Source organism: Arthrobotrys flagrans (genome assembly GCF_004000055.1).
Source record: "Arthrobotrys flagrans strain CBS H-5679 chromosome Unknown unitig_8, whole genome shotgun sequence".
Taxonomy (NCBI): domain Eukaryota; kingdom Fungi; phylum Ascomycota; class Orbiliomycetes; order Orbiliales; family Orbiliaceae; genus Arthrobotrys; species Arthrobotrys flagrans.
In genome coordinates, this window is record NW_027137553.1 from 4,162,374 (window position 1) to 4,181,200 (window position 18,827).

The 18,827-nt window shown below is 46.3% G+C and overlaps 5 protein-coding genes across 6 annotated transcripts; 2 read left to right on the forward strand and 3 right to left on the reverse strand.

Annotated features, from left to right (window-relative positions):
• Positions 1 to 1,738: 1,738 nt before the first annotated feature.
• On the reverse strand, positions 1,739 to 2,958 carry DFL_007701 (uncharacterized protein; the record flags this gene model as incomplete). The annotated part of the gene is made up of 3 exons (XM_067637324.1): positions 1,739 to 2,025; positions 2,105 to 2,607; positions 2,669 to 2,958. The coding sequence occupies 3 exons, from the start codon at positions 2,956 to 2,958 to the stop codon at positions 1,739 to 1,741; spliced, it is 1,080 nt and encodes a 359-aa protein (XP_067488851.1).
• Positions 2,959 to 5,807: 2,849 nt separating this feature from the next.
• Positions 5,808 to 6,791, forward strand: DFL_007702 (uncharacterized protein; the record flags this gene model as incomplete). Its single annotated transcript, XM_067637325.1, has 4 exons — positions 5,808 to 5,976; positions 6,031 to 6,120; positions 6,183 to 6,484; positions 6,537 to 6,791. The coding sequence occupies 4 exons, from the start codon at positions 5,808 to 5,810 to the stop codon at positions 6,789 to 6,791; spliced, it is 816 nt and encodes a 271-aa protein (XP_067488852.1).
• A 136-nt stretch (positions 6,792 to 6,927) lies between these two features.
• DFL_007703 (uncharacterized protein) lies at positions 6,928 to 9,580 on the reverse strand (the record flags this gene model as incomplete). Its single annotated transcript, XM_067637326.1, has 3 exons — positions 6,928 to 8,071; positions 8,123 to 9,351; positions 9,437 to 9,580. The coding sequence occupies 3 exons, from the start codon at positions 9,578 to 9,580 to the stop codon at positions 6,928 to 6,930; spliced, it is 2,517 nt and encodes an 838-aa protein (XP_067488853.1).
• Positions 9,581 to 10,108: 528 nt separating this feature from the next.
• Positions 10,109 to 12,722, reverse strand: DFL_007704 (uncharacterized protein; the record flags this gene model as incomplete). Its single annotated transcript, XM_067637327.1, has 11 exons — positions 10,109 to 10,222; positions 10,284 to 10,829; positions 10,888 to 11,007; positions 11,066 to 11,173; positions 11,231 to 11,311; positions 11,365 to 11,534; positions 11,603 to 11,700; positions 11,758 to 11,793; positions 11,862 to 11,991; positions 12,411 to 12,472; positions 12,706 to 12,722. 11 exons carry the CDS (start codon positions 12,720 to 12,722, stop codon positions 10,109 to 10,111), a joined length of 1,482 nt encoding a protein of 493 aa, XP_067488854.1.
• Positions 12,723 to 14,395: 1,673 nt separating this feature from the next.
• DFL_007705 (uncharacterized protein) lies at positions 14,396 to 18,555 on the forward strand (the record flags this gene model as incomplete). 2 transcript variants are annotated; one of them, XM_067637329.1, is made up of 13 exons in its annotated part: positions 14,396 to 14,470; positions 15,457 to 15,597; positions 16,036 to 16,075; positions 16,214 to 16,306; positions 16,383 to 16,464; positions 16,531 to 16,664; positions 16,731 to 16,943; positions 17,002 to 17,082; positions 17,152 to 17,489; positions 17,568 to 18,101; positions 18,180 to 18,318; positions 18,383 to 18,458; positions 18,540 to 18,555. In XM_067637329.1, the coding sequence occupies 13 exons, from the start codon at positions 14,396 to 14,398 to the stop codon at positions 18,553 to 18,555; spliced, it is 1,962 nt and encodes a 653-aa protein (XP_067488856.1). The 2 variants fall into 2 exon arrangements, with proteins under 2 accessions (XP_067488856.1, XP_067488855.1); XM_067637328.1 differs by having other exon boundaries at positions 16,220 to 16,306.
• Positions 18,556 to 18,827: the final 272 nt, after the last annotated feature.

Here is an 18,827-nt window from a genome sequence, read left to right on the forward strand (position 1 = left end):
GAGAAGAGAATTGATTCTTAACTGCATAGAGTTGAACTTTAGTAGTATGTAACGTAGCCATTCCTAGGTTGCTAACTACTATATGTTTAATATTTTATCTAATTCAGGGCTTTTAGTATCCGTCAGCAATGACATCGAAAAGGAAAATGTATCTTGGTTCCTAACCCACCTCAGATAACGTTCACAATCCAAACGTCCAGACGAATTCTTTATCATCCTTACCACTCCTCTCGATATGGTACCGGCCCGCATGATAGATATTGAAAAGAACCTAAACATCGACTGGGAAAATAGCAGCGGGAATTTTCTTCGACCGGATGAGGTCATCGTCCTAGTAGAAGACGATAGCGACGCATACATAAATCAATTGGAAGACTCGCACCCACCATGCGAGAGTCCTTAAGGATAGAAGTCAATTCAATAGGCAACTAACGGAGCGTTTTACGGCTCTTTTAGCACGAGCCGTGAATCTAAGATCTTTAAACATCCGCATGCCTTCTTAGCCGACAAGTATCATACTCGGTACGTCGACTTGAAACTGTCGAAACCACTACGAGACCTCCAAAACGCCTTTATAACCTTCCAAAGCTCCGGTATTTGAGCATCCACGACAAATTCTTCCATCCTTCGTATTTCGTCGCACCACCAGAAAGCGCGAGAGAAGTCAGCCACGCAGGCCTTTTTTTCCAACCGATGGCTCCAATCGTTCAAAAAATGTCCATTTACAAACGTAAAACGATTATTGATACGGAAGCCGGCCTGAGAAGACATTGGTGTCGAAATAATTTTAAACTACGGCCCCTGGGAGATGTAGCCGTCTCCGGTCCCACAAAATGCAAAATCATCGATAAACTAAACACGATCTAGTTCAATATATCCTCGGGGAGAATAAAAATCTCGATAAAGCTTCAAAGCAACAAGTTCTAAAGGCTCTTTCGGAAAAACTACAACAAGCTGTCGAAAGTATACTCGTAGCCGCTCAAATTCAATGGATTACATAAAAACGGTTACGGAAAATCAAGCCTCGGAATATGTCCTCGGTTTGGCGAAGTCCGGGGAACCCGAAGGTTTGGATGTAGGGATGGCACTCGAGATGTTTACACGAGATTGCGCTCATAAGCTTAGCGCGGAGGAGTTGCAGCCCTGGCTGCAGTTTGCTGGATATCAGTTTGGCTAAATACCATCCCTTTGGTACTGGACTTCAATACATACCCCGCCTGTTCTATCCTCCCCACGAGTTCCATGGAGGATACCGCTTCGAAGACGACACATAGAGAATTGATTACTCGAAATTATCAATTAGATATTCATTTTTAATATATTATTCGATGTTTTTTTATTCACCCTCTTCCCACAGTATATACAGAAAGAAGGACGGCACCTCCAAGTAAAGATCCAATAATCCTCCCACAAAGTGCCACTTTTCTTTCGTTGATATTAAGTATGTAATCTTCGACATCCGTTGTCATGGAACAGAAAAACACAAACGCTTGCATAAAACCAAAAAGAGAGAAGAGACAGAAGAAGAATATACACCGAAGCAGGCGTATTTCCCAGGATAGTGGGAAATAGAATAGAATCGAAAAAACCCTGACGCCGTATGTACTGGTATCTGGCAGTAATTAATTTACCTCAAAAACAAACCCGTCCACCCCACCCTTCCATTAAGTATTCCTCCCCAAAGTGTATTCATTACCTTCGTCATAATTCACCATTCATCGCCTCCAAATTTTTAAGTTTACTTCGATTTCTTCGACTCGTCCGAGTGCATATATTCTCTGAACGAATCGTCACCCTCAACTTCCTTAACCATCTTTTCCATCTCCTTGACCTGCTTGTCTAACTCGGCCTTGCTCATCTTGGTCTCCTTGTAGAACAGTTCCAGATTTGGTGGTCTGTAAGAACCGCCAAGGCGATCCCAGAGAGTGGTGAACTGGCCATAGTTGTAGTTGAAGTAGAGGTGGTGCATAGTGTGGCAAGCAGCGCCATTGATGATTGGGGAGTTGGCAACATATTCTCCGTCGTCTATTTAGGCTCTTTTGTTAGCAACACCGCCCCCGCCGAGATAATACCAAGAAATTGTAAAATTAAATGAGCTACTTACGGATCATGACAGTCCAGATGTTAACGAAGACGAAGAGGCCAACGTAGGCGTATTTCCAGAGTGGGAAGATGAAAGGGAAGATATGGTATGGCAAGCTCTGGGCCCAGCCGTCAACTGGGTGGAAGGCGTGACTAGCGTATGGGCTTGGCATGATCCATTTGTGGTGGGCCTTGTGCAAGAATTTGTAGATGGATGGGTGGTGAAGTCCACGGTGGATTAGATAAATCAAAGCGTCCGTGAAGATAATGAAAAGCGGGAATTGAAGATAGAAGTAAGCGCGGCCGCAATCGTTGGCATTGTCGAAGAGGAGTGTATGGCCACGGACTTCAGCGAGGAAGAAGGGAGCTGTGAGAAGGGACATTCCTGGGTGGGCTTTCATGGAGACCCATATTTCCTGGCGAATCTGGTTTTTAAGGAATTTGGGGTGCTTAAAGGTGTCCTTGTCGAAGACGAAGATGTAGGAAAGAGTCGACGAAACAAAGTAGAGCAAACAGCCGAAGACCCTATTATCGTCAATTAGCAACCAGTCGTACTTTGGGGCAATAAAATGAATCATTTACATACCAGGTAAGTAAGAATAGGGAAAAGAACTGGCGGTAGATATTGTCTCTTGGGAGAACGGAAAGGTCGGCATATTTGCCCGGAAGGAGTCCAACGAGGTTGGTCAACTGGACGGCACTGTCGAAAGCACTTCCTGCGATCGAAGGAGCTATCTTGGATATCTTGACAGCTGCTGTATGGTTGGCATTTGCGGCGAATACATCCGGAGAGGCGGCGAGGTTGTTGACCGGGAGGATAGAGGCGTAAAAACGGTCGAGGAACAGCGTATCGCTGAGGGATAGTACGATATCCATTTTTGCTACGATTCTAGGATGAGTCCTAAGTGGCAATCGATGATGATGAAGAAGAGGGGTGAATTGAAGGAGTCTGAAATTGCAATTGGCACAGGAGTCAGCCAGCTGCCTATTTGAATGTTGCATGAGAACAGGGAGCAATTCTATTTTATTCCCTTTTTCGCAGTACCAGTACTACCCAAGTGTACTCGGCTGCACCTGCTGCGAGTAGAGTAACTATCGCGACATCCGCGATGTTCCGAGAAAAGAGCGAACAGAGGATATAACTAACCGTCAATCGATGATGATGCTAAAGCAGAAGAAGGCGATAATGAAGACGAGAGCGAAAGGAGAAAAGAGTGTTGGTGTGTTGACTGTCGTTGGATGACGTTGTCGCTCAGCTACGCCTTTGACCTAGTGACAGACTGCAGAGCCGGATCTACCGTGGCTGGCTCCCAAACTCGAAAGACTCGAAAATGCAACTTCAACTGTCAATTGCCAGATATGGCGGGCTGTTCGATGGAGAAAAAGAGAAAATTCTCAATTGGCGACCAGCACCAGCTGCGAGTTAAGTAAAATGCCAATTACTAACAATTCGGCCTCTCGCCTTCCCGCAATCCGAACAAATTTTCTCTGTTCTGGCACCGTCATTGCCGACATGCTTCCGGCGCACACAAACTCTCGCATTTTACCCCTGTCTTCGACTTCAATGGCTGCCGTTGAAATTGGCATTTCCAGTCATTAGGCTCAATCAGGCATCATGCAGCCGGCGTGCGCGTTCCATTGGCCGGTGATAAGATCATCGTGGTCTGCTAGTGGGCTTTTCCCTCCTTTTCCCGACTTCCCCCATCAGACTTTTCATTGTCCGTCGCGCGATCTCAGGCAAGAATTGGTACTTGTTCCGGTGACTAATCTCGGTGTTATCTCTTTCATCGTGAGCCTCCTTCGAAGTACCATCCATTGGGCTCATCTAGCCTCCTCATAAATGTCGCGATTCGGGTCAGGCCATAAATAAAGTTATGAAGTCGAAATCTTAATTCGATGAATTCTCAAATTTCATCTGTGCACTCCTGCCAAGATCTCAAGGTCGCGAAATTTAACTCGCGAATCACATAAAGCTATGCAGGATTTTAGACGGTCTATATGGTATAGATGGGGCGCAAGAAGCAGTGTTCGTTGCCCTTGAGAATTAATTTCGTGTTACGTATAATTACAAGGCTGAATTTTCGTAAATTATAAACTAAGAAATGGATCGACTTCCAATACCTCAAGGCAGCACTTGCAACGGCTGCGGGGTAGCTGTAAAAGTAGAAGCCAATAGCTGATGAGAATACTTACACGTAGCTATGTCCTCAGAATGCGTAGTACACATTGTCGGCGATATGCGACATGAGCAACAAATTTTTAAACATTTAGGCAACTTGCGATGCCACGCCTGGGCAGGACCAAGGCTGCAATTGCGCGGCTAAATGTCTAAATACATTTGTCGGTGGGTGAATTTGCTTGCTTTACACAATTAATAGTCACAGCTATTGGGCTTGCCTGGCCTATTGTTAACTTCTGTCTAGTCCTTAGCATCGATTATACGTCAAGCTCGCCTGCTCTGATAGTACATTTACTACTATCCTAATTAAGCCTATCCAACGAAACTCGAAACAAATCACTAATAAAATATTTTTGTCTGACAGTATAGTATAGTACGTCTTTCTGTAGCTAGGACACATGGAGCCTCGAGTCGGACATATGTCCCGTGTGGATATTCGTATATTATTTGCACGCAAATATATTATGTGTAGCCCACCGGCTGGCATAAAGAAGCGAAAAAACCACACCCGAGCTTAAAGTCTTTTGTTTAGCTACCCGAATATTGGCGACCACCCATTATTTGCAAATATACTACTTATACAGACCAGGGCTGTACAAAGGTGCCCCTCAAAAGAGAGCCACGAGCCTAGGCTGAGATGATCATGGAGATTAATAGACAAGAAACCTAAGTTATCTTAGGTTTCGTCATAAAGTATTATAGAGTTAATTCCATTCCTAGTTTTAAATGCGCAGGATATTGATGTTTCGGTATACTAGTAAATAATCTTTGAAACCATGGTTGAATCCATCTGGTTATACCTACGACGGCCTACATAGCAGGGAAACCCAATAATCTATTTTGGCGTTAATATTTCTTACGTACAGCCGGGTCCCGGCTACCTCTACCTTCCCTTTCGTTTCCGAAAACCACGCACCCTGAACTAAATTAATTTGGAAAACTCGATCTAACGCCAAGTTTATTATAGGGTAAATATTTTATTGACATTCCAGACTTCCCGTCCAGAAGTCTAGAAGGGCACCGCTTCGCGAATTCGTGTTGTCGACGTTGTATTTTACATATAAAAACATCAACTAGTCAGATCGAGAGAAACAAATCTCACCAGCCAACTGCATACTTGAGCTTGTTTAATTATGTATCAGGTGTAAGAAATCTAAAAATTCTTGTTCCTAGGTAACATTTTTGTGCTTAAAGCTAAAAAAAGTTTAAATTCAGCAGCTCGCCTATTTGTACTCAGTTGTCCCAAAGACTTCATACTTATTGCATGTAAAGCCTTTGAACGATTCGATATACGTGATATTTAAACTTATAGTATTCTGATATACCAATTTGGTATTTAAATTTGGCCAGGGCCTGCTTATATTTGATATAATTGAACGATATCTTAGTGAAGAGTCTTTCAAAAGGTTTGGCGTGATTCCTCACAATTAATCTGCCGCTTATTCCCGGCCTAAAAGATGCTAGGCTTTCAAGGAACAACACTCTTCGATGTTGTATTTCGACATCCTCCAAGGCAGTACACCATCCTCAAGAATTATCGTACACAATGTCCGACCTTCCGACCCCCGACATTTCCATCTTCGACCTCTCCTACACTTACCCAAACGGTAAAAAGGGCCTCTCGAATGTCTCTTTCCATGTTCCATCCTCATCCCGTACGCTCCTCATCGGTTCCAATGGGGCCGGAAAGTCTACCCTACTGAGGCTTCTCGCCGGTAAGAATCCAGTCTGACTAATCAGGTTTTATATCTATTAATCCCATAGTTTAGGGAAAACACTTGCTCGAGATGGAAAAATTCTCGTCGGGGGCGTTGATCCATTCAAACAGGGTCTTGAGGGCGTGACTTACCTCGGCGTCGGTATGCATATAATCCCGGCTATACACCTAGGTCGACTTATTAATACGAAGTAATACACATAGAATGGGTCTTAAACCCCATAGTCCGTACCGACATATCAGTCACCGAGCTACTCCACTCGGTCGGTGGCTCGTATTACACCGAACGACGGGACGAATTAATCTCAATTCTAGACATTGACGTTGACTGGCGCATGCATGCTGTCTCTGATGGTGAGAGACGAAGAGTCCAATTGGCTATGGGCCTAGTACGCCCTTGGAGTATTCTATTGTTAGATGAGGTGACGGTGGACTTGGATTGCCTGGCCAGATGGAGGTTCTTGGATTGGTTGAAGCAGGAAACTGAGAAGCGAGGATGCACTATTGTAAGTTATTGGTGTATTTCATCTCGAAGGATGTTCACTAATAGGAGTATAGCTCTATGCTACACATATCACAGATGGCCTGGCGAACTGGCCTACCCACCTTGTTCGTATGACTCTCGGTGAGGTTCGCCAATGCGGCCCGATCGCTGAGTTCTTCCCTCCACAGTTAAAGGCTGAGACTGCTCACGTTGAAGACGCAGTTATTGAGAGAAACTCGTCTCTCCTCGAACTTGTCATGCGCTGGCAGGCTGAGGATCTGGTTGAGAGAGGCCCACGACCTTCTGCGAAGAAGTTGCAGAAGTCTTAATCCTAGTCACCGGCACCAACCTTAATTCTGTGGATCATATCTTGCTTGGATGTTGTTTAGCGGGACTTCAACGTCCATGATGTTTTCCCTTCCGACATATATCATTTGTAAAATATCTCAACGATACCCAATACGCCTATGTTTGTATATCATATATCCTAACTGAAGAGTCTTCGCTCGAGATCGCGACTTCGAAGCTCCCGTCCTCCCCAGCGGGCTTCCAGGCGATCTGTGTAATTGTCTTAGCCGGTGCGACGTATCCGTCAACTTGTATCCACTGTTCCCACCCCTCGATCCCACCACTCTCTTTCACTTTCGCCTTATACACACTCCAAGCACCGCTCTCCAACCCTACCGCCAGCACCGCAAACCGCCCCTCTTCCAAATCAACCACCCAGTCTAGAATATCGATAGCAGTAATCGGCTCCTCAAACTTAACTGTCTCAATACACCCCCATTCTTTACCCTGCAATTCCCAAACCTTCACCGTCTTATCTCTCGCCGCCGTAACAAAGGCTCTCCCAGCCTCTAGAGGTACCCACTTCCCATCAAAAATAACTCTCGTCTGAGCCTTAGGCATCACCTGCATAGCTTTATACGGAGCACTAAATTCCTCCAGCCCTTCTGTCACTCTTTCGAACACCGTCCACTGCCTATCTCTCCCCACACTCAACATGTAAACGTCATCCCTTGAGAAAGCAATCCTGTTCACAGTCAACGAATGCGCCTCTAACGCTGGCTTGAGCTGTCTCCACGTCTTTGTCTCAAACATTCTGATAACCGCATGAGACACCGAAGAGGCTTTACACGCTGTAGCAATAACATCTCCAGTGTTGCTACACCCAATTGTAGAAATCTCGTATCCATGACCATACAACTTCTCCTCTTCAGGCCAAAGCGTATGTCTTGATAATGAATCTTCGAATGGGGGGTATTCCTGGCCTTCAACATTTTGTTCCTTCTCTTCCTCTCCATTTTCTTCGGGGGCAGTGTTGACAGCTTTATTTGACAGCCCCAATACCGGCTGGCTGGCCACATCAGGTAATGACTCCATATCTGCCTGCTGAATCCCACACATCTCTTCCAACATCTTGGCGATGCCCCTTGGCTCACCGAAAACTCGCATAAGCTTTTCATCTGCGCCGCTCACGAATTTCGTAGGGCTGATGGACACGATAGAGTTGATATCGTACCCATGTATTTGTGGCCTCGAAAACTCATAGAACGATCTGTGTTTCGAGGACTTCCAGCGTGCATAAAGTCGGGTCGATTGATCCAAACTAACAGACGTTAGCATCCTCACTGAAAGGAGCCAAATCACTCATTCTTACCTCGTAGAAAGCAGATACTTCCCCTCTTTCTCCCACGAGACTCCCATTACATCCCTAATATGTCCCGCCACGGCACCCTTCTGCACCCACTCGCCTTCCCTGCTATTATTCCACCTCCTCCACCCGCCATTCTTGCCGAACGACACCACATTATTTCCATCAGAGCTCCACAATCCGGTCCAAAAGCCTCCTGTACTACCAGTCGCAGTACTCGACCCCTTCATGCCACTCGCTTCACCCATTCTTGCAGTGCATACCCATATACCACTCGTCTCATCTGCCTCCCAGATGGATAGCGAATTATCTGCAGAGGCACTCAGTAACTTAATCTTCCCGTCCGCTTCATCCTTTCTAAAGGACACAGAGTACACCCAATCTTCATGGCCCACCAGCAAGGCTTCAAAGGTAATCGAGTAATCTTGTTTACTACTTCCAGCGGAAAACCGATGGGCTTTATTAGATAGAGCTTGTCCCATAACCATCATCTTTGAACCGGCAGATTGGGCGGGTAGTGCACTACCACGGTGTACACGCCATAGACGGATATAGCGATCTTGGCTGCCGGTCGCGAGGAGGAGGTCGTCTGAGTTGGCTTCACGGACAAAAGAGAGAGAACGAATCCAATTTTCGTGACCCGTTAGGGTAGCTGAAGGTGTGAAATCGGATTCACTCTCTGTAGTGCTACCAACGAATATCTGAATGGAGTTTGAAGAGCCAGAAACAGCGAGGATCCAGACGTCGGTTTCTTCCTTTTCCCTTGCATCGACTCCATCTCCCTTGTTTGCTGAAGAAAGTTTTGCAAGTGCAATGCTGAGTGGGAAGTACTTTGGCTTCGTAGTCAGGGTTTGTAGGTGCGTTAGAACCTCTCCTCCTTCCTTCGATATCTCAAGTCTCCAGATCTTAATACTCCCATCTGCAGATGCCGAAGCAACAATTATACCATTTCTTATCCTTTCGGAAGCCGTATTGTTGTGCTTGCTTCCCACCCTCTCAACCGCAATATCCACAATCGACCCATCGTGCGGTAGTGATTGAGCTAGTAGCTCGTAACGTGGTACTTCCGAAGCATCAGATGACTTTACAAGCCTCCACACCCGAAGAACTTTGTCGACTCCTCCAGATAGTAATATCGACTCAGAATCCTGTGTATTATCTAAGAACCGGACAGCAGATACGTTATCAGTATGTCCCTTTAGAGTTGCAAATACACCGGAAGGAGACGCTTCGGTCTATATAATCGGAGGTTTAGTTAGTTATACGGCAGTCTTGTGCGTAATTTATATATGGAGGGGTATATGGCGGGGCGGTTGTTACCTCATCGATCCTCCATAAGGCAATCACATTCCCAGCGCCGTAGGCGATGAGGCCAGAGTTGATGTCCCAGTCTGAGGCGGCCGGAATACGGTTTGCGCCGATAGAGATGAAGCAAGGGTGTATTCTTCCGCGAGTATCTGTCATGGTGGGGGTATTAGATGGTATGTAAAATTAGAGGTTTTCTGGGGAAGCTAGCGAAGGAAGCAAGCGAAAAGTTCAAGCGTGGTAGAAATTTTGTTGTTGGCTGGGCACAAAGCTCAAGGCTAAATTTACATGGGCAAGCTAGATTACGAGGCATGATAACGGGTGCTTTTACAGCTTCAACGGTTTTGGAATTGCTATTGAAAATTTTCTTTCTAGATATCCTTGCGAATAGAATGTACCTGCGAATATACATTTCAAGAGCACCTCTATATATGAAATAGCTCGATCTTTGAGAAATCCATATCCCACCTTTCTCCGCCCAAATTGTATAATAAGAAGAAAAGATAACGCCAAAGACGGGAAAGATCGAATAAGACATGGGAATCTTTGCAAAGAAGCCAAATAAGTTCTAAAAATACAAAGATCACTTATACTTGAGGAAAAAAAGAGAAAAAAGGTACCCAAGCCAGTTTGCAGGATTTGATTTGTGTCAATTAAAGGAAAGATCGCAGTTGTGAACGAGAATCTTTATATACCAGTAAACACCGGTGGGAATCCGAACGGTGTGTTTGGAACTTCTTGGTGAGTTCCAGGTGGTATTGGGATCCTTCTGGCGACATTATTGTAGCTCGCGGGCACAATCTATCAGGGAACCAGGTTAGCAAGCCTACCCTTCGCAAAAACCATTCGTGTAACTCTTTACCTCAACAATCTCGTCCCTTCCAAACTTCATCGTCGGGATATCTGCTGTCGAACAGGCCATCAAGTACGCATAAAGCACCCTTAGAACGCTCTCGTGGGCAATAATGAGTAAATCATTATGTTCCCTCTCTAACTCCAAAATAATTGGTTCGAGCCGTACTGCTAGGTCGTGGTAGCTTTCAGATCTAGGATATCTATGGTGATAAGGGTCTTGGTTGTGTTTCTCCAATTCCTCGGGATATAATTCACGAATTTCCTTCTCGCTGAGACCTTCGACAGCACCCGGGTTCAGTTGAGAAAGCTGCTGGCGCTGGCGAACTTTGATACCTTTGGCGGCAAGTTGGTCTGCGGTTTGGACTGTGCGAATACGGGTGGAGGTCCAGACAACTAAAGGACGGTCTTCTTTAGAACCACCAGCAGCAATGTGAGCGCGGAGTTCTTCGACACGGAATTTAGTGATCGTGTCGGCTAGACGGCGGGAATAGTCGAGACCTTGCTCGGAGAGCGGAGCGTCGGCTTTGTAGGAATCATGATCTGCTATGCCGGACTAAGAAACAACACGGATTTAGTACAGAAATAGAGCTTGGATTGAGGAATAAACCTACCCTCGCGAAATATGTTCGTCTCGTTTTGATATGTAAGTTCATGAGATAAAACACGATCCGGTTGGGCAAGTATCCGAAACGGCAGTTATTCACAATGATCCTCTCCCCAGCATTGATCATCTGCAAGGTTTACGTCGTTAGTTTAGGGAACGAATACTGGTTTCATAGTGAAACATACCTTGATATAGTCGAGTTCTATTTCCTCCATGGTTTCAAAGTGGGGAATCTTCACAGTTATCCTACGGAGATAGTCCTGGACAGCATCTTCTGGCTTCCAGCCGGCGTACTGTATTTATTTTTAGCCCCGAGAACATAATATGGCTGGTGGTTTTTTCATTCTTACATCCGGAGAGCTGATTTTGACGTTTCTGACATTCTCCTCGATAATCTTCATATCGTCGCAGGTAGATTCAATAAAGATGGGCTGGGAATGGTCAGCATGCATGAATTCTAGGGATGACGTTGTAGAATCCTCACATGAATATCATTCTTCAAGAACTCTTTTGCAAGCAATCGTCTTCCCGCAGCCGTAGGATTCACAGCATCGTATATCGCAACTTGTCCACCATGCCGGTCGAAAAATTCGTAGATATCCGTTCGGCACTGTCGCAATATCTTCTGGCGCAGAAGCACGGATGATGGCGATGCTAGTTCGTTGGGTACATATCTTAGTAAACGCGTTTATCTTAACTTCTTACGTAAAAATCTCGCCTACCGTTCACGAAGAAATAATCTTCTGGGACATCTTGTCCGGGCGCACAATGCGCTCTTCGATAATCACCCAAGTGGAAAGTGTGTGTTATGACACCGAGCCTAGTGTAACCAGTCAGTCCTGATATCGGAGATATAACTGGGTAAATGTAAAGTTACCATCGAAGGTATCGAGTCAAGGCGACCGATAAGTGGCTGAAATTCATACGGCTTAGTATCAGATAACCAATTTGAAAATACTAGGTATATATAAGGAAACATACGTCTTCCCACGCGCAGGTAGGCCAACTGTGATGATCGCGATCTTTCCGGAGTGGAACAGTCTACCAGAGGTGGTGCTGTACAGCTGGGCCGGAGCCATCTCGCCCTTCACGAACGGCCATTTTTCATGCACTTTTGAGGCATCAAACACGGTCGCGATTGGTTTAGCCATCGTCCTTTCCTCAACCAACTGAAAATGGGGATTCCGCGAGGAAGTGGTGGTCGTCGTAGTGGAGTTCATCGGGAATATGTGTTGAATACAACAGATTGGAAATGCAAGAGAAAAACTAGCTCTATCCAGCTCTCAGGGTTCTTTATTGAAGAAATAGAGAAATAAAAGATGCGGGCAAAGGGATGAAATGAAAGTTAGGCGGATGAAGTCATTACATGCAATGTTTTGTGGGAAAACGAGGCAGGGTATATTCACTTTTAAATTGGAAAGCTGGGGAGCTCAAGTCTGGGCGAAAGCAAGATAAGGTGCATTTAAGGTGCTAATGCATATGATGATAGCACGTAAGGGGATGCCTGTATCGGTGGTTGGCTTAGCTTACCTCCATCTACATCCACACTGGACCTTCTGCGATACGCCGTGGAGGGTGGGGTCTCCCGGGCCCTAAATGATATCAGAGGGTAGTTTGTCAGAGATTCGATCCAGATCCAGACCCAGATATAGAAACCGCCAGCGATAAAATTGGGGTGCCCCGGCATAAAACACAACCGAGTGGCTAGTACCCAGCAATTTGATTGCGGGTTAATACACTACTTGTATATTACAAGGCGGTGCTGCATGCTGAAGCTCGAGATATTCGAAACTGGAGGGATTCAGATCTGTGGCTGCGGACTTACTGGTTGTCCCTGGTCATTTTGGCCTCTGGCTTGTGTTGCTGTGGTTGGAGTCCCCAGAAGGAAGGACGAAGCAACCCTTCGAAAAGTCTGAACAACGTATTGGTGTGACCTTGCCGTCACTCTAAGGGTAGTTCTTTGTATTCCCGTCGGAAGCTGAGGTTGTTCTTGTGCGATTCTCGAATGTGGAACTGTAAATGTTAAAAGTTGTAGTACGTATTTTATTTTATAATACCTCACAAGCTTTGACGTCGAGGTTGCGGCTGTTCGGGTCACCGAAAATTTCCGAGCCTCCCGGGGCCGTGCCGAACTTGGGAGACCTCTCACGGCCGTACGGAAATCACGGGGAAAGAGCCTCTGATGGCCTTCTGGATGGTGGGGGCTGGTGGGTATGTAACCAGCTGCCAGCTATAACTTGCTAGGAGACCGGTGGGTGCTGTATACGAGGGAGGAGCACCGTCAATGCGAGCAAAAGCAGAGCGTGCTATGGAAAGAGATGGTGGTTGATGGACAACCAATCCGTCATATGACACAAACGACCGGATAGTTTCCCAGGTTCGTGTGGTGGGGGAACTGACGGAAGGAGTGTACAAAACGAGCCACGGACGTGGGGGCTGGGATTGGCTGAGTAAGATCAGGATCGCAGAGAGATCAAGATCTAACTGATGAGATAAGATAACAGGGCCTGAGCCTGACCTCTTCAGTAAAAGCAAAAATCCTGCCTCCAAAAAGGATCCGGCCTTTGTGTCGAAAGGGAAATGGCCTTTTACGAAGAAGCACGTGTCCGCTGCTAGGATCATTTTCTCTCCTTGCTCAGGCAATTAACGAGTTCACTAGGAGGGTCCTCCAGCCTCAATCCCTATGTCACAATCACCTGTCATCAGTTATTCTAACATTTATATAATTATAGTGACAGCGTCACTGTTTGTCCGCCAGTGTTTGCCGTAGACTCGAGGGAAAACTTTGGTGCTTGTGATTGCCACCTACAACGGTGGCCGTAGCCTTGTGTTTCCGTTATGTGATGCCGGAAATTCCCTTCTGGTCATTCCCGTACCCATCTTCCCATAAAACGAACCAGGTCGATCGCTTGCAGTCTCGTACATAGTGCCTGAATTGATGGCTTTGTATCCCCAATCAATACTGTAACGTCATGTCGTCAATTCGGTATACCCTTCATCCATCCCCAGACGGGTATGTATGTATATAGTTTTGTGTAGCTCACCTAGATCCTGACACGCAGCCATCCGGTATGCCAGTTTCCATGCATCAGCTCACCAGGACCCTTTGCTTTGGAGCATCATGGCATCAAACGTGCCAAGACATTGTTTGTGTTATTGCTTCTTTTGACACTCATGCTCCAACCCGCATATTTTGTTTTTCCTGCCTTCGATTTTTGCTTCTTTTCGAGTACCGAAATGCATTGTCTGTGTCGGTAAAAGGTTGTGCGTGTGTGATGTACCGTCATGGTCCCGCGACTGCAGAAATAGATGGCGAAGATACCTGTCCGTAACCTGTCTTGATTGCTTTTGGGCGATGCCGTTCCAGCTGTATGTATGTTACGAAATATATGTACATTAAATGCTGGGGCAACTGGGGACCTGTTCACTACTTGCGCAACTGTGGATCGAAGCGTGAGTAGTTTGGTATCCTCAGAGTATCAGCGTGATTCTGCCAACATCCGTGAGGAGCCTACATGCTGTTTCTTTTTTGGGGGGTTTTCCTAGCGATTGAAGCGGAGGTGAGCGATCTAAAATACACGCACAAGAAAGTAGGTTAATTTGGGCTTACCCGTTTCATATATCTCAACTCAGGATATGAGCAGATGGTTTGAAAAGTTGTATCGATACGTATCCCTTTCCACTCGTATATGAAGGCTTCAGATACATGTCGAAAGTCACTCGGCTAAGAAAGATTGGGCTTATAAGAATAAATCGTACTCAAAGACCCCATCGGCCAAGTGGTCCTTCCTTTTCCTGCAGTCTTACCAGAAACCGTTCACACACTGCATACAAGGCAGTGGAGTGTGAAGCCTCAAGGTCTGTCCCCACCTTTTTTACTTTTTCTCGCTTCCCTTGCTCGGAAGAAGGTGATTCGCCCGGGCCTCCTTGAACGAACGCAGATTGGCTTGAGGGCTGTCTTGCTTGCACCTACTCGCCTTTGGGTGGATCCGTTGCAATTCTTCCAGAGGCCCCGTCGTCTGGGGCCAGGCTGGGTATTTTTGCTTGTCGGTTTATTTTTTTTATTTTTTTCCCTTCCTCTGGTGCATTTTATATAATTTTACTTTCTTTTCCTGCCATCTATCTTCCTTTCTTCTTCTTTGCATTCCCTCCTCTTCCTCTTCTTGCCCCTTCCCCCCTCCCATTCCTAGCGCATAACTCTTATTTCAACTTCTTCCCTTCAGAGTACCCGAGTCTTCCCTTCGCCTCGTACTCCTCTTCGTGGCCATTCACCTATACCCTCAAACTATCGCGAAATACCGCTCGAGATTTCGCGTTGGTAAGCTAGGTCACGTCATCACGAAGTCGTTTGGATAGAAATCTTCCCCGGTCGTCTGAACCTGAGCTGTTCCAATCGAAAGTCGCGGCGAGAGGAACCGCAGCCTTACCCGCCAAACATCCGCATCGCCCTGTCGCCGGTCCGCTGTGTTGTTCCGAAGGACGCCCACGCTTCTTGAATCCGCAACCTTTTATTAACAGTCCGACTCATTCACCTCGCGTGGGATACAATCTACCACGCTAAAGACAACTTTCTCAGGGGACCGAAGATCTCGCCGCCCTACAACGCGGCCCCCACACGCTAGATCTGGACACGACGCTCTTCGCATCACCCCTCAGTGCTCCAGCTCGTCCGTTATTTCTCCATCGCCGAATCAATCGTAGATTCGTTAGACGTCATGTAAGTTGGATATATGTGGCTTGGAACGTTCCCTTTCCGCGATGGTTTCCTGTTTTTTCCCTGTGGTTTCCTATTTAGTGTAATGCGCATAGGTGTTAGTATCCGATCCTCATGGCACTGGCATGTTGTGACCGGATCGATTTACCTTCGTACATCTTCTATTTCGAGTCCGACCAATTGGAGGTGGAAGGGGTTGATGTCAAAAGATCGGAGAGTAGGAGGACCTCACATCGCCTATAAAATCGTTTTTATGAGCTACGGGACGCACCTAGCAACCACCCCTCAACGAGGTTGCGAAGGCCGCTATTTACCGTCGATTTTACGTAGTCTCGAGACCCCTCTATTTATCCATGTTCTGTTACTCTACGCACATCGCCGCCGCTTGCTTATTGCTTTGACGTTCTGATAATCCCTCTAACCTCCACAATAACAATCTAGAAGCCAGTATATATACCCCCGATAGCATTTTTTAGCTCCGGTAGGCCATTGTGTCGTTCGGGTTACTATCTCGGATATTGTCTGCCTGGGTCACTACACTGAACTTCTACCTCGATACCCCGGCTTACTATCCATCTACGAATCAATATGTTTAATGCCCATCGCGGTCATGTGCCAGGCGCAGCCCCGAATCGTTTCAATGAAATCATCGACCAGCTGCGCGCTGAGTTTGACGCCCAGATTCAAAGAGGTGCCGAATCTGATCATAAAGGTAAGCTGTTATAGGGATTGGATGTGGGCGAGATGGCCGTTTTAACGATATGGTTGGTTAACTTGGTATCATTTAGTGAACAGCCAAATGCAAGAAATGGAAATGATCCAGAGGGCAGTCTTCAATCTGGAAAGTAACTACTCGCAAATGAAGAAACAGTAAGACTTTTTCTTTACCTTCATAGCTCTACTAAAGATCTACTGCTAACCTGGTATCTCTTTTAGATATGAAGAGCAGATTGCCAATTTAACTCGTGAACTCGAGAAATATACTGGCCAAGCCCCACATCCTGGACAGAGCCAAAGCGCTGGTCCATCAACTGCGCAGCCAGTGCCACCTGTGCTGCATCAAGGACGAGGTGGTCTCTTCGGTGGCATTATGTCTGGTACTCCGCAAGTTGGTGGCCCTAACATGACGTTGGCAGATCCATCCGCCCAACAGGGCCAGCCGTCGCAGCAGCAGCCCGGTGGACCATCCCAAACTGGCAGCCACCCGCCTCCCGGGCCACATAGTCACCCCATCCATGCACCACAGCCAATCTCAACTCCTCAAGTTGGACCGCAACAGCCCGCACAACCACCCCAGCAACCGCCGAGCAATTATCCTCCTTCTCAGACATCAGGCTTTGGACAAAACGGTAAACTTAGCTTCGTTTCCACACATGTGAAATATAGCTAATTCAAATATGCGTAAAGGATTTTCAGGACCCAGTACTCAGCCGCAGCCACAGCAACCTGCCCCCCCTGCACAGTCCCTCACTCCAAGGCCAAATAAGGGTATTGACCACCTTTTACGACCATATAAATGTCGCCTTGGAGCTGTGAAGCGCTGACTTAATCGTACAGACCTAGATATCTCTCGGATTCCACAGACGCATAAGAAAGAGGGAGCAGATTGGTTTGCTTACTTCAACCCTCGTGTTCCCCGTGTGCTTGATGTCGACCTTGTCCACACCCTAGAACACAACAGCGTTGTTTGTTGTGTTAGGTTCAGCCATGATGGCAAGTATCTCGCCACCGGTTGCAACAGAAGCGCCCAAATCTTTGATGTTCAGACCGGCCACAGAGTGACTCTGCTTCAAGATGAGACTGTTGACCGTGGTGGTGATCTTTACATCCGAAGCGTTTGTTTCAGCCCTGATGGGTATTATCTTGCCACCGGAGCCGAGGACAGGCAGATTAGAGTACGTATATTGCCCAACTCATAATACCAAGTATAATTGTCCTTGTAGCTTTTGTACTAACAAGTCTTTCGCTGTTAGGTCTGGGATATTAAAAACAAGAGAATCAAGCACAATTTCCGCGGCCACGAACAAGATATTTACAGCTTGGATTTCTCCAAGAATGGCAGGTATATTGCATCCGGCAGCGGGGACAAGACGGTTAGGATTTGGGATATGGAGAACCCTGACCGGGCACCCCTCGCTTTCACCATCGAAGACGGTGTCACAACAGTCGCCATCTCACCAGATAGCAGATTTGTTGCCGCCGGTAGTCTTGACAAGTGCATTCGGATCTGGGAAATTGCTACCGGTAAATTTGTCGAGAGACTTGAGGGATCCGATAGACCCCCACAACCTGAAGGACCCGATGTTGTTCCAGAACCTGAACCACCACATGATCATAACGAAGGCCACAGAGACAGTGTGTACAGTGTCGCCTTTACTGCGAACGGTACTGGTCTTATTTCTGGATCTCTCGATAAGACTGTCAAGATGTGGACTCTTTCGTCCGCGAGTGCTCAGGGTGTAGGCCAGAAATTGGAGCCCCGCGTCAAAACATTTGAGGGCCACGAGGTACGATTTTCTTCCTATAACCACAATTGTGATGTCAACTCCCTCGCTGTAGCATTCTAACATTCGATCCCACTGCAGGATTTCGTTCTGAGTGTCGCGCAAACTCCAGATGCATATGGTCCATGGGTCATGTCGGGTTCCAAGGACCGGAGAGTGCAATTCTGGGATCCTAGAACAAATCAAACTCAGCTCATGCTTCAAGGACATAAAAATTCCGGTAAGTGACACATTTACCTTATACGCTTGACTCAGTCTCGGTTAACACGAAATCTGCTTTATAGTCATCTCTGTTGCCCCTAGCCCTGCTGGCAAGTTGTTTGCGACCGGTAGCGGCGATTATAAGGCCAGAATCTGGAGGTATGTTATTAAATAAACCGAATGCCAATCCGCGAATGCGATTTTGAACTGCTTTGTCCTAACTTTCTTTTCTTGTTGTAGCTATGACAGGGTATAAATATGTGGTTGCATTGTGCGAGCGGCTCCGTTATCTAGAGACCAGCCCAGCAGGTGTTTCCTTAACCCCTCGGACCTTTTATTATTATTGTTGGACCAGGCGAATGTTTTTTTGTTTTGTATGCAGAGATATCACTTTTCCCTGTTTTTAGAGCTGTCCCAATCCATTTTCATATTGTTTGTGTTTCCTCTCTTCAACGTCGTATTATTATTATTATTATTATTATTCATATTCATATTTTTTTTTTTTTTTTTTTTTTTTTTGCTTCCGGA